Source organism: Erinaceus europaeus, chromosome 1 (genome assembly GCF_950295315.1).
Source record: "Erinaceus europaeus chromosome 1, mEriEur2.1, whole genome shotgun sequence".
NCBI lineage: Eukaryota > Metazoa > Chordata > Mammalia > Eulipotyphla > Erinaceidae > Erinaceus > Erinaceus europaeus.
Genome location: NC_080162.1, coordinates 127,341,096 through 127,355,885, shown reverse-complemented (window position 1 = coordinate 127,355,885; position 14,790 = coordinate 127,341,096). Strand labels below are relative to the sequence as shown.

The 14,790-nt window shown below is 40.1% G+C and overlaps 1 protein-coding gene across 1 annotated transcript in view; it reads right to left on the bottom strand.

Moving 5' to 3' along the window:
* Positions 1-5,032: 5,032 nt before the first annotated feature.
* EIF3H (eukaryotic translation initiation factor 3 subunit H) overlaps positions 5,033-14,790 on the bottom strand; it is a 98,372-nt gene continuing 88,614 nt past the window's right edge. Inside the window, exons 6-8 of the mRNA XM_007516656.3 lie at positions 9,420-9,540; positions 7,169-7,301; positions 5,033-5,227 (exon numbers count right to left, since the gene is read on the bottom strand). Of these exons, the coding sequence (XP_007516718.1) occupies positions 5,130-5,227; positions 7,169-7,301; positions 9,420-9,540 (352 nt within the window). The 3' untranslated portion in view covers positions 5,033-5,129. The remainder of the gene's footprint in view (positions 5,228-7,168; positions 7,302-9,419; positions 9,541-14,790) is intronic.

Genomic DNA, 14,790 nt, shown 5'->3' with positions numbered 1-14,790 from the left:
CTGCTTCACCATTCATTAAGTGGATCCCCCTACAGGTGGGCAGTGAGGGCTCAAACCCAGATTCTTGTGCTTGGTGATAACTGCACTTAATCCAGTGGACCACCACCTGGTCCCTTATAATTTGCTTCTTAAAAGAAAGGGTGGGAGAGAGAGGGGGGAAGAAAAAGGAGAAGGAGGAGGAGGAGGAGGAAAAAGAAGGAAGGAAAGCTAGGTTAATCTAAAAGCCTCAAAATGGTGAAGGGCAAAAAAATCAAAACTGAATTTCAGCAAGTGAAAGGCAAATGATAAGATAAACAAAGGTGAGGAAATCTACCCAGGGGATATAACAAAATAAGAAGTTTCCAGTGCATACAAAGTAAAACATTGGCAAGAAAGACTAGAGTCTAAGAAGAAAAGGCCAAGGACCATTTACTGTCAGAAGCAGTAAACACTGCTGAAACTTAAACAAACCCTTTGCCTCCATGTCCACAAAGGAAGTTGGAAGGTGCCAGAAATGGCTGTGGCTGGAGAAGGGTCAATGAAAAAAAAAAAAAAGTACTACTGAAGGAAACAGATTTGACACCAGAGTTTATGCCTTCAGGTTAACACAAATTCTAGAAGCAATATATGTATTTTCTGCAATAGGTTCAATTTTAAGGACACCTGGAAATGGGCCACTGTGTATGAAGGATCTAATCAAATATTCAAAGTTCTTCACTTTTGTTCAAATGTAAAACACTAAGTTTGAATTACAAGAGAAAACCATCTTTCTCTCTCTTTGGATTTAAACACTAGTGGATCGTGATTTTATGCTTCTCTCCCCCTTTTCCAGGAGAGTTTGCACACAGAAACTTGAGAACTAGCTAGTCCCAGCAGCATGGACTCAGCGCCCTCTCCAGCATTTCCTTATTCCTGCAGAGTTCAATCTCTGGTTGACTACTTGTCACTGATTCAACAAAGGGATTAAAAATGGGTTGCCTAGGGGATGCACTCAGCTGAGAGAACAAGGACATGGTTTAAGCCCCCGAGTATCCACCTGCAGAGGGAAAGCTTCATGAGCAGTGAAGCAATGCTGCAGGTGTCTCTCACTATCTCCTCTCCCCCTTGATTTGTCTCCACTAATTAAAACAAACCAAAAGGGTTATCTAACACAAGTTTTTGTTTTTGTTTTAGCAATTTAGTAATGATTAATAAGATTGTACAATAACAGGGGTACAATTCCATACAGTTTCCAGTACCATCTCCCACCCCCTCCATTGGAAGGTTCCTTATTCTTTATCCTTCTGGGAGTGCGGACCAAAATTTTTTATGGGGTGTAGAAGATGGAAGGTCTGGTTTCTGTAATTGCTTCTCCACTGAACATGGACATTAGCAGGTTGATCTGTATCCCAGCCTGTTTCTGTTTTTCCCTAGTGGGGTAGAGCGGGGGGAGGGGGGGGCATACGTGTGAGGTCATCTGCCCAGGGAAGTCAGGATGGTGTCATGGCAACATCTGCATCTTAGTGGCTGAAAGGCGACACAATATAAAGCAGGACAAATTATTTAATACCCTAACTCAGTTTTAAGAAAAGGCAAAAGCAGTAAAAAATAGTTTGCTTGTACAGAGTACTACTTTGCACATGCAGGACTTAGGCCTAGGATCCATCACACTGATCACACTGAGGGAAGCTTCAGTGCTGTGGTCTCTTTCATTAGACTCTGACTCTGTCTCTCTTTGTGGCTTTTTATATTTATTTATTTATTTGATAGAGGCAGCCAGAAATTGAGAGGAAGGGGGATATATATACATACATATATATATATATATATATATATATATATAGAGAGAGAGAGAGAGAGAGAGAGAGAGAGAGAAACAAACACCTGTAGGACTGCTTCACTACTTGTGAAGCTTTCCCCTTGCAGGTGGGAACCAGGGGCTTGAACCCTGGTCCTTGTGCACTGTAACACGTGCACTCAACCAGGTGTGCCAACACCTGGCACTGTTTGTCTTAAAGGAAAAAGGAGGAAAATGGAGAAAAAGTCCTAAGTTTAAATATTGAAAGAATAAAGAATTTGGGACACATTAATTTTTTTTCTAGAAACTTATAATTATCAGTTGTTAGGGGTAAATGTCAAATGTTTTATTATCTTGGTTTGAAATATTTGTTTTCCATTAGATTAACATGCTGCCCTTTTTTGTCTTTTTGCCCTGGGTAAGTGAATGATTTATTAGACCTGGTACCCGGTTTGAGCTTTTCTTATTTCAACTAGAAGAAACCGCAAATATTTATAGAAGATGAACCACATGTATTTGTTCCTGAAAAATGTCAGATATAGCACTCAAAGCAAATGCTAACAGAAGCTACTCCCTAACACTACATACTGTGGAGATTTAATTTCCATTGACATGTTTCCCTAATCCATTTCCCCCCCCTACAGTAGTAACTCCTAACTCAAAAACTACTGACATCCTCTCAAGTCTATATTTAAATACTACTGAGTTGTTTTTAACTAATCACATCAAATTAAACAGGGCAGGGGGCATACCTGGTTAAGCACACACGTTATCATATGAAATCCAGGAACCACAGATTTTAAAAGATGTAATCTGAACTGGCAAATTAGCCTTACACCAAGAGGATAGTGTTTAAATGAATCTCCCTTCATTTTGCACTTTGATATTTCCAATGTGCTTTGATTTCACACAGTTTCCAGGGGATCCATGTGCACATCTGAACTATCATGTGTGATGTCCTGGGCTCCAGTCCAGGTGGATATTGAAGAGCTGTTGTAGTATCTTTTTCTCCCTCAAAGCAAAGAAAAGTGAACCAGGAAAGCTGCCTAGTAGTATCATGCATGCACAAAGACATGGGTTCAAACAAATCCAACTCTCGGCAATAAGGATGCACACGACAAACCAGTAGAGTATACCGTATACAAGGCTGGGGACCACAGTCACTTCTGTTTTTCAATAGTCCCTCTACTAGTGACACACTAATACACATCGATTTAAATTAGGAACCACCACCACTGGCAGTAATGAAAATCACTTAAGCTTTTCTTGAAGGCAATCTGAGAACACAAGCTTTAAATCCTAGGACTCTAGAATATTCAGTCAGGTGGAGGGAGATAGCATAATAGTTATGCAAAGAAGGTCTCATGCCTGAGGCTCCAAGTTCCCAGACTCAAACCCCACCCCCACCCCCACCCCGACAACACACACCACCACAAACCAGAGCTGTGCAGTACTCTAGTTAATTGAAGAAATGATAACAACAACATAGAATGTTCACAGCCCAGAGATTTTTAAAAGCAAAACCCCTACTGCTGGAGAGGTCACTCTGGATAGAACACAGGACATAATAGCCAAAACTTAACTAATTCAGTATCACTGACAGAACATGCCCCTCAGTGCCCGCCCCTGCTCAGCACACGCCACCCAGAACATTAAGTCCTCTGTCCTAGTCCCCTGATGAACTTTACTCATACCCATTCTGTAGGGTAATACACTTGGTCCCTTTTGTCATTGATTTGATGAGAATAAGGCACAATAGATGGGGGAAAAGCCAGACTTCAATTCAGCTCTCTGATCTGTTTCAGTGTGAACTTAACATGATTGCCTGCCTCACCTCAGAATTTCTCAATTAGCATTCTCCTTCACCCACTCTTTCTCTCATGCATGCTCTGAGTGGTTATAGCTTCAAGGGAAAATCACCATGACTCTCATAAACACTTTCCCCCATGGTCCAGGAGGTGATACAGTAGATAAAGCACTGGACTCTCAAGCATGAGGTCTTGAGTTCAGTACCTGGCAGCAGATGTGTCAGAGTGATGTCTGGTTCTCTCTCCTATCTTTCTCATTAATAAATAAATTCTTTTAAAAAACACACACATTCGAGAGTCGGGTGATAGTGCAGCGGGTTAAGTGCAGGTGGCGCAAAGTACAAGGACCCACCTAAGGATCCCAGATCGAGCCCCCGGCTCCCCACCTGCAAGGGAGTCGCTTCACAAGCGGTGAAGCAGGTCTGCAGGTGTCTATCTTTCTCTCCCCATCTTCCCCTCCTCTCTCCATTTCTCTCTGTCCTGTACAACAACGACATCAATAACAACAACTACAACAACAACAATAAAAAACAATAAGGGAAACAACAGGGAAAGATAAACAAACAAACACACATTCACCAAGGTGGCAAGTCTCACTCATTTTAGTGTAAACAGGGAGATCTTTGATAATCATGCAAACACAAATTAAGAAGTTCTTTTTCCAATGTTAAAAAAAGAAAATCTCCTAATTCTTTTTCCATACATAAAACTTGTTAACAGAACTCTATTTTAGTATGGGGAGGTCACACACAGAACATTATCTCCAGGCAAAATTATTACTATTTCTTGAACCACATGGCCTATGTACATGGGGACTGGCTTGATGAGCCACTGGATACACACCAAGTCATTACAGGCCTGTGGAGCCTGGGTAAGAAAATGAGGATAGGCCCATTTGAAAGATAAAATGTAAGAATCTGTGGTGTGGGAGGTAGTACAGTGGATAAAGCACTGGACTCTCAAGCATGAGGTTCCAAGTTCGATCCCCTAAAGCACAAGTACTAGTGTGATGTCTGGTTCTTTCTCTCAGATAAAATCTTTAAAGATATATATAGAATTTACAGTAGGTACCAGTGAACAGTGTGATAGAGATGGGGCACCCTTAGCTGGTACTGAGTTATGGGATGTAGAAGCCTATTGTGGGGAGATTCTGTGACCATATGAGAACAATTGTCTTGTAAATCATTACTTCTGCCAATAAAGTGATTGATGAGGGGCAGGGGTCACCTCTGGAAGGGTGACCTCTTTGTCATAAGCTCTGGCTCAGGTTTAAGCCTCTGGTTTCCTCCATGGGAACATGGTGCACTGAGAGGAGAATGGGCAGAGAAGGGAAGACACATCTCAGAAGTAGCAGAAATGATGGCATCTGTAGGTCTGTTAATCAAATTTGTTGTCTTTTTTGGAAAAGGGCTGAGCAAAGAAAAAATAAGAAGCTAATGTCTAAGACCAAATGACCAAACACTCAAGATTGTTTCATTTTATTTTATTATTGGCTAGAAAATGTGTTCCATCCGAAAATTATCTCGCTGTTATCACAAGAGTCCTTTTCTGGAAACATCCTGTTCTTAGTTGTTGTATTCTTGAAGAGCCTGGGCCATGAAGAGTTTGCCTAAATTCTGAGCAGTGAATTCCTTGATGTTCTGGCAGTAAGTGTTAATTTGACCTGTGCATGTGGGAAAATGAGAGAGTCATAAAGTTTCACAAACCAGGACGTACAGCACCATCAAACAAGGAAATACAGCACGATACAGAATTGTCAGTATTTTGTTTTGAATCAGAGGCTTCACTAGAATCAATTATGTTTTTCCTTAGGGCTAATAAAAATATATTCTTTAAAAAAATATTTGTTTTTATCATCTCAGGAGACAGAAGGAATAGAAGGAGTTTCATAACACAAAGAGGAAGAGCCATAGTGAGTATGTGCAGAGATCAAATTGGGAGTCTTGAGCACCCAAGTCCTATGCCTTACCAGCTGAGATTATATTTTCAAAAACAACCTATTTTCCACTCCTGTCTACATGAAGAATAAGGAAAAACAGTAAGTCTTTAAAAGATTATTAGCCGTAAATGCTTTGTTGCTATCCACTAACATGCACTGATTATACAGATCAGACCAGCTCTGTACTAAGAGGGAAAATAGCACCAGCCACATAGAAAGCAAATTCTAGGACCGTAAACCCATACACACCCCCCCCCCCCAATCTAGACGTAAAAGGTAGAGGTCATAGCCTCTATCTTTTTTTTTTTTCCTAATCAGGGTTATTTATCATTGCCTACATGACCCCACTATTCCCAGCAGCCAGAAAAAGAGAAAGATACCTGCAGCACTGCTCCACCATTTGTGAAGCATCCCTCCTTCAGGGGAGAACGGGGGGGAGGGGGGCTTGAACCTTGATTCTGGAGCATGGCATTGTGTGTACACTAGTGAATATGCCACTGCCCAGTACCTACTTTGAAAATTTTTAAGGATCCTTTTTCCCTAATTTAAGATACAGCAGGAGCAGAGTATATCTGAAGAAAATGGGCTTTCAACACTGCTTTTTAAGTCTTAAAACTAGTAATGAGCTGGTGTAACAGTTTTAAAAAAAAGTTTAAGAAATAAAATTCTACTTGAATTGATGAGTCTTAAGAAATATATGTCTCAGTTTCCCAAATTTAATTTACATGTGTACTAGGAAGTCTTGAGGAAATCTGGATTTTCCCCCACATTAAAAATACATTAATAAAATTAAGAAATTACAGATCTGAAAAATATTTTCATTCTCTCTTACAAACAGCTAGGAAACTGAACCAAGTGTTATTTCACAACAGTATGAGAGAAATAAAGGCATTTTTAGCTAAATGAAACTGTTTATATTATATATTCAAAGCCAAGTATTACTAGCACAGAACACAAGATCTGTAACATTTAAAGAAGATGGTGTTAACTGTTAAGTATCCCCAGGCATATTCCAGTCAGAATTGGATTTCTGTTACTACAATTTAAATCAATGTAAATTATAACTCATGTCAGAGAACTGCAATCAATTCAAATACCAGGTACAGATTCAGACTCACTGACAGATCGGAATATGAAATTTAAGGGGTCTGAGCTGACCATAAACATTTCATCTGGGCTTCCATGGAAGATATCTCAAATAAAATCATTCCATATTAGAATGCTTATGATGCCATCTCAAAAATGTGTTTCACACAAAATGAAGCACTGAAAAAAACTTTATATAAAACAAAGACTGAGAGATTCTTAAATTTTAGAAATTATTTTTTCGGTCACATTAATTATATAGTTTTAATGACATTTTTCTACCTGTAAATCCTTGCCTTCTGCTCTCTAAAGAATGGAGAAAACAAAGCAGGGTGGTGGCACACCTGGTTGAGCATACTTGTTATAACATACAAGGACCTGAGTTCAGGTCACTGGTCCCCACCTGCAGGGGGAAAGCTATCTGAATGGTGAAGCAGAGCTGCAGGTGTCTCTCCCTCTCTGTCTCCCCCTACCCTCTCGATTTCTGGCTGTCTCTGCCCAATAAACAGATAAAGATAACTTAAGGGGAAAAAAAATCAGTAGAGGAAAGAAGCCACATTTTGTTGTAGCTAGAAATACCTGCAATGAGCAGAGAGTCCATCCTGGCAGGGGGCTGGGGTGGCTTAAAGAGTTTGGACAGATCTTCCTCAGGGAGCGGGGGTTCTCCTCGACTCTGGCGCTGCATGTTCTCCTGCTGGCGGCGCTGCTGATACTAAGATTCAGAAGGAAATCAATGTAGTTATTCTTTTTTTTACCTGAGAAAGAAATTAAGAACTGCCTAATTCAGGCAATCGGCAGCTTAACCATTTCTCTGAATATGGCGATCTCAATTTTACAGATGGTGGCTGGTGGTATAGGTAACGCTTTTTTTTTTTTTTTAATATTTATTCCCTTTTTGTTGCCCTTGTTGTTTTACTGTTGTGGTTATTATTATTGTCTGTCTTCGTTGTTGGATAGGACAGAGAGAAATGGAGAGAGGAGGGGAAGACAGGGAGGGGGAGAGAGAGAGAGAGACACCTGCAGACTTGCTTCACCTGTGAAGCAACTCCCCTGCAGTGGGGAGCCGGGGGCTCGAACCAGGATCCTCACGCCGGTCCTTGCGCTACCACCCGACTCCCAGTAATGCTTGTTTTTAATGAGGCATGCAAGTCGCCAGGAAAAAGAAATTCCTTTGTTGTAAACTCTATCACTTTAAGCTCTAAGAATCTATAACTAATGATTTAGGAAAACAAAATTGGCTATGTGAGAAACAGGCAAAGTAGCTCACAAATATTGAGGGAAAGGCAAAACTACTTTTTATGACAAAGGAGTAAGTATTACAAGTACAATACAATCATCTACCGCATCAGGGCTTTTCTTCATCTCTACTGATCTAAAGTAACAGTAATGTGCATGATGCTGTTGTTGTGGCATCATTATTATTTTTTCAGTATTAGTTATTACTACTATTTTTCTTTTATTTCACTTATTTATTTTAGAATAGACAGTGAGTGAAAGAGACCGCAGTACTGAAACTTCCTTCAGGATGCAGTGAAGGCTGCACACATGGCAAAGCAGCACACTGTCCAAATAAGCTATTTCTTGGGCCCTGTTATTACAATTCTCCTCCCATGTCTCATGAAAATGAAAATGTGGCAGTAACACATGTGCAATGCCCCCCACTTTGGGTAGTGATTAATGTCAAATGCAAAAATGTTAAGATACACTGAAGTAAATATGTAAATAAAGTTTAAGATACATTAAAACTGTGCAAATGTAAGATTGATTTCCAAGGCTGTATGTGACAGATTTTCAATTTGAAGTGGGTTGAGTCTTTTAGCTAAAGGAAGAATCAGGAGGAGAATGGAATCAAACTAGGAAGTAGCATCTTGTCTGGCAGAGATTTTTATCACCACTTTTTCAGATGGAAAAAAAATTCACAGATTTATATGTCTTCTTCAATTTTAGGTAATCAGTATGGTACCAATAAAATATCCAAACATTTCACTAAATATATCAATTCTAAAAGCAAAAAAAATAAATAGATAAATAAACACAAAATCCTAAAAAAAAAAAAAAAAACCACACATTTAGTACCACCTATTTTAAAGTATTGGGTTTTCAGGAAACTCAAGGCATTTTTTTTTTCTATGCAAAAAATATGGCATGACTTTTCTGACAACCCAATACATTTTGTTGAACAGAAAGTAGCTCGCATACAAACATTTCCTGTCTGATATTCTGGAGTCAAACCTTACGTACGCATCAAACACCAAGAATAATTCAGAGCAATATAGTCTAAAAACTAATATTCCTGGAACTGTGAAAATCATGTGGCCTTCAGGCAACACTAATAAAGAAAAGGTTCACTGGCCATTGCAGTATATTCATGCATATGAAAATATCCAGGTAATTGTAGAGTTTTTATCTGAATTATACTATTTCACAGCAGTTGGTCTATTATTCCCTATAAAAACTGCTTGCTCTTAATCACAATTGCTCGGTTTTTAAATGAACTGACGATTGCTAACTATGCTGCAATGAGCCACTACCAAACCAATTATAGTTAGCAAAGAAATGAGCTGTGACACCCTAGAATCTCTTGGCCTCTGATTTTCTCCATAAATGTATCTCTTATTTGCATAACCTTGACATTATAATCAGAGCTTAATATAACAGTTCTTTGGAAGATGGGTATTTTTAAATACAACTTGTAAATGATACAGTGGAAACACTTGATGTAAAGAATAATCTTTATGTGATAGAGAATTCCTTACAGCCAATGCTTTATACAGATCACTCACATAATTTGAAAGACAGCTTCAGAGGTTCACAATTCAGGTTCACTAACCTGATGTTTCTGCTGCTGCTGCTTGCTTGTGTTCCTCATGTACGTGTTATATTTAACTATATCCTGGCTCATATCATCCACTCGGTCCATCAGCAACTGGAGGTTCTTCCCCAAGTGATTGCTGAAATGGAAAACATGCTGACATGTCATGCACTAAAGTCACAGCTCTGCCATTGCTCTAAGCAGTTCTCAAGTATTAAACTCACCTGCTATTTGCTAAGAGTCAGTGTTGCATGTGTATATGAACAAACGGGTGAAAGAGGATTTTTTTTTTAAATTATCATTGGTGAGAAAGAAAGTGGAGGGGCAGGGAGAGGGAGAGAATAAAAGAGAGAGAAGGAGGGGGAGTGAGAGGGAGAGGGAGAAAGGGAGAGTGGGAGAGAGGGAGAGTGGGAGAGTGGGAGAGTGGGAGAGTGAGAGAGTGAGAGAGACAGAAAATGAACCAGACATCAGTCTGTGGTCCATGTGCTGCCAGGGATTGAACTCTGGACCTCATGCTTGAGAGCCCAATGCTTTATGCACTGTGCCATCTCTCAGACCATGAGAATTATCTTGTTATTAAACTTCTCATATTTATCTCATAACTAGAGCCACAAAAAGCTGACATGGAACAGCGAAGCCCCACTGGTAACAAAAACAAAATAAGAAACTAAAAAGCATAAATTCACACAAAAATATGTACAGCTTCTGGTACTATCTGCATTATTCTGGAGCTGGGAAAAAGCTCACTTGGCAGAATACACACTCCCATGCACGAGGTCTTGTGGTCAAGACCTAATCATAGTGCAGCATATCAAGGAGAAGCGCCATGATTAAGTGGAAAGGCACTGTGGTGTCTGTCCTCTCTCTTTTCTTCTATCTGAAATTATTTCAAGTCTGCTAGGAGCAACAGAACTGTACAGGGGAGCAATGGAATTATACACATAGGACACAAGTGGGAAAGGAGGGATGTCGGAAAGCATTATCCAAGGAAATACCAACTCTTTTTTTTTTTTTCCCCTCCAGGGTTATTGCTGAGTTCGGTGCCTGCACCATGAATCCACCGTTCCTGGAGGCCATTTTTTCCCCCTTTTGTTGCCCTTCTTGTTGTAGCCTCGTTGTGGTTATTATTATTACCACTACTAATGCTGTTCGTTGTTGGATAGGATAGAGAGAAGTGGAGAGAGGAGGGAAAAACAGAGAGGGGGAGAGAAAGATGACACCTGCAGACCTGTTTCACAGCCTGTGAAGCGACTCCCCTGCAGGTGGGGAGCCGGGGGCTCGAACCGGGATCCTTACGCTGGTCCTTGCACTTTGCACCCACATGCACTTAACCCATTGCGTCACCACCCGACCCCCAAAATACCAACTCTTAAATGAAAGGTAGTATATAGTATGCTTTTGTAAAAGCTTTTATACTTTAAATCTTTTTTTTTAAGTACTTCCTTTATTTTAATGAGAAAGATAGAAAGGTAAGAAAGAGTGTGCGACCAGAGCAGGGCTCAGTTCTAGGTAGGGTGGTGCTGGGGATTGAACCTATAACCTCAGAACCATGCGCATTAAAGTCATCTACAGAACCATCATGCTATACCCAGGCTCCCAATCCCTACCCCAGACAAATCTTGAAAGGTATAAAATAGTATTATAGGAAAGAATAAATGTTAAGCACAAACTTACAATGAAATACTATTATACAAAGGAATGAAACTGATTCAGGTGCAGAAAGTAGTTAGTAGATAAGATACCAGAGGATGGAGAATTAAAGATGGGAATTTTTGTTTTGGGTGATGAAAATGTCCTAGAATTAGTAGTAATGGCTGAAGAACATTATGAATATACCCAAAACCTCAGAATAAGTTATTTCAATGTGGTGAATTTTATGTCAAGGGAATTTAACACTCCAAGACTATGCATACACGCTCCACAGTCAAATGGTTCAGGAGGAAAAAAAAAATACCCGTGGACAAAAATATATACAGAGAGCAGGTACAAATGAGGCAAAATGGACAGCTGGTGAGTTATGGATGTCTGCATTAATTAATTTTTTCTGAAGAAATTCAAGTCAGTAAGTGGGGAGTAAGTCAGTAAGGATCAATAAGTAATAGGGGAAAAAAGCAAGAAAAGCTGGGATGGGATGGCCTAAGTGGAGACACTTGTTTACATTTTCACCAGAGAAGAATAAAGTTCAAAGAGAATAGCTGTAAGTCATAGAAAAGGGGACATTACCATTATGACCGCCAGTCCCAGAGAGAGATCTACAGGATGTTGCCAGATCTTAAATCCAGGAGACTAATGATGTTGTTTTAGTAATGAAAAAGGTGCTACTAGAAAAGACCTTAAACACACTCTACTCTTTCTCTCTCTCCCTCTCTCTCTCTCTCTCACCTCAACACCTATAATGTAAGATACTGACATTGTAAACTTTAGATGTTGTCAAGGGACAGAAATTTTAATTAAAGTTGACTTGAAACTTTTTTCACATCTATATTGCTAAATGTTCTTCAGAAATATGTCCAATCAAGTAATCCAAAATTTACAGTATTCAGACGTTGAAGGGTAAAAGAAATTAGCAAAAATATATAATTATCCTCACTTTCAGAAGGTAAGCTTCATAAGCAATGAAGCAATGCCTAAGGTATTTCTCTTTCTCCCTCTGTATATCCCCCTTTCCTCTTAATTTCTGTCTCTATCAAAGAAAAAACAAAGAAAGAAAGAGAATGAAGAGAGAGAGAAAGAGAGAGAGGAAAAAAAGAAAGGGAAAAAATGGCTGCCAGTAACAAGTGTATTTGTCATGCAGGCACCAAGCCTCAGTGATAACCTTGATGGCAATAAAATACATATATACTTTTAAAAAGAATGCAGAACTATTTCACAGATAATATCTAGAGGATATAAGGTACATTACCAAGAGCATATTATGAGGATATCTGAAGTAACAGTTCAAAGAGCAAACTGAAAAAGTTGAAAGGAGTTTCAATAAAGAAATACAAACTGAAAACAGGACCAGTGAAATAGTTTGCACCCAGGCCCCACTGCACCACAGGAAGTTTGGGCACTGTTTTTTCCCCCCTTTCCATCTTTAAAAAACAAATAAAATCACTACAAACAAATAAAAAAATATGAGTTAAAAACTACTATGGCAAGTCTACTTTTGTTATCTGGTTTTTTGGGGGTTTTTTTTGCCTTCAGGGTTATTGCCGGAGCTTAGTGCCTGCACCAGGAATCCACTGCTCCTGGAGGCCATTTTTCCCTTTTGTTACCCTGGCTGGTTTACTATTGTTGTGGTCATTATTATTGTTGTCATTGATGTAATCTTTGTTGGAGAGAAATGGAGAGAGGAGGGGAAGACAGAAAGGGGGAGAGAAAGATAGACACCTGCAGACTTGCCTCACCACCTGTGAAGCGACTCCCCTGCAGGTGGGGAGCCAGGGCTCAAACCCAGATCCTTCCGCTGGTCCCTGCACTTTGTACCACGTGCACTTAACCCACTGTGCTACCGCCTGACCCCCTACTTTTGTTATCTTTAATGTATGATACTGACCATCAGTTTACTTTTTCAAAAAGGATGTAAAATATAATTATTCTTACATGTGTAAAAAGTTGAAGCTTTGTGTGATACATTATAAAATAAAGGTTATGGGGGGGTGGTGGTGGCACGCCTGATTCAGTGCACATGTTACAATGTGCAAGGACCCAGATTCGAGTCCCTGGTCTCCACCTGCAGGGGGAAATTTTTGCGAGTGGTGAAGCAGGGTTGCAGGTGTCTCGCTTCCTCTCTATCCCCCCCCCCTTCCCTCTCGATGCCTGGCTGTCTCTATCCAATAAATAAATAAAGATAATTAAAAAAAATTTTTTTAAGTTATGAAGGATGGGTGATAACTCAACCAGTAGAGTGCACACATTAGCATGCAGGTGATTCCTGCCCCCACACACCTGGGTTCACACCTACAGGGAGTAGGGGGAGGATCTTCACAAGAAACACTGCAGGTATCTCTCCTATCTGTCTCTATCTCCCTCTCTAGGTCTATGTCTTTCTGCTCACCCTATCTACAAAAAGAAAGAAAAACAACACACAGAAAAACTGGCCACCAGAAACAGTGAATGTCCAAAGGTTAAACAACTATTATCTATGTGTATCAATATAGTCCATTATTACAAGTTCTGCTTCAAGATTCTTGTTTTTTTTTCCCCCCTCAATAAGAATACCAATTTCTGGGAGTCGGGCAGTAGTGCAGTGGGTTAAGTGCATGTGGCGCAAAGCACAAGGACCAGCATAGGATCCTGGTTCGAGCCCCTGACTCCCTACCTGCAGGGGAGTCGCTTCATAAGCGGTGAAGCAGGTCTGCAGGTGTTATCTTTCTCTCCCCCTGTCTTCCCCTCCTCCTCTCTCCATTTCTCTCTGTCCTATCAAACAACAACTACTACTACAACAATAAAACAAGGGCAACAAAAGGGGCTCAAACCAGGATCCTTAAGCACTCCTTGTACTTTGTACCATATGCGCTTAACCTGCTGAGCTACCCCCGACTCCCTAGACCATATTTCTTTTGGTCATTCAGCAAATGCATGTTGACTGACCCTCTCAATTATTTATTTATTTAGTCAATGATAGGTCAGCCTCCTAACATCACCCCTACCCAGTTAGAAAATTAAGGCAAAGAGACCAAGAGAGGGGAAGCAAGCACAACACTGACACCTCCTTTGATGCAGAGGGGGCCACATCTGAACCAGGGTCGCACACGTGGTAAAGCATGCACACTGTGCTAGTGAGCCATTCTGTCAGCACAATTGACTCACTTTTAGCCTTGTTAGCTTCTCACACCAGAGAACCAGCCCCGTATTCAAGGGTAGACCTCCCTGTAGAGGAGTTGGGGCCAGGTGGTGGTGAACCCAGTAGAGTACACACATTACCAAGCACAAAGGACCCAAGTGCAAACTCCTAGACCCCACTTGCAGGTAAGGTGGGAGAAGCTAAAGCTCTCACTCTTCCCCTCCTCAATTTTTCTGTTTCTATCCAAAATAAAGTAAAATAGTAAGTTTTGAAAAGGAAGAAGAGCTGCATAAATACCTATCATGGGGAGATAATAAACTAGGCTCATGTGACAACTGTCTTGTAAAATCATCAGCTCCCCCAATAAAGTGACCTAAACAAATAATTTTAAACAGAGTTGTATATTGGGCTGGGGAGTCAGCATACTGGTGATGCAAAAGACTTTCGTGTCTGAGGCTCTGAGGTTCCAGGTTCAATCCCTAGCATGACCATAAGTCAGAGGTGAGCAGTGCTGTATTTCTGTATCTATCTTTTCTTATTAAAAATAAATAAAATATTTTAAAAAGAGCTGCATATATAATTGTTCATATTTTTATCAGGAGTAATAGATGGAGACAAAAG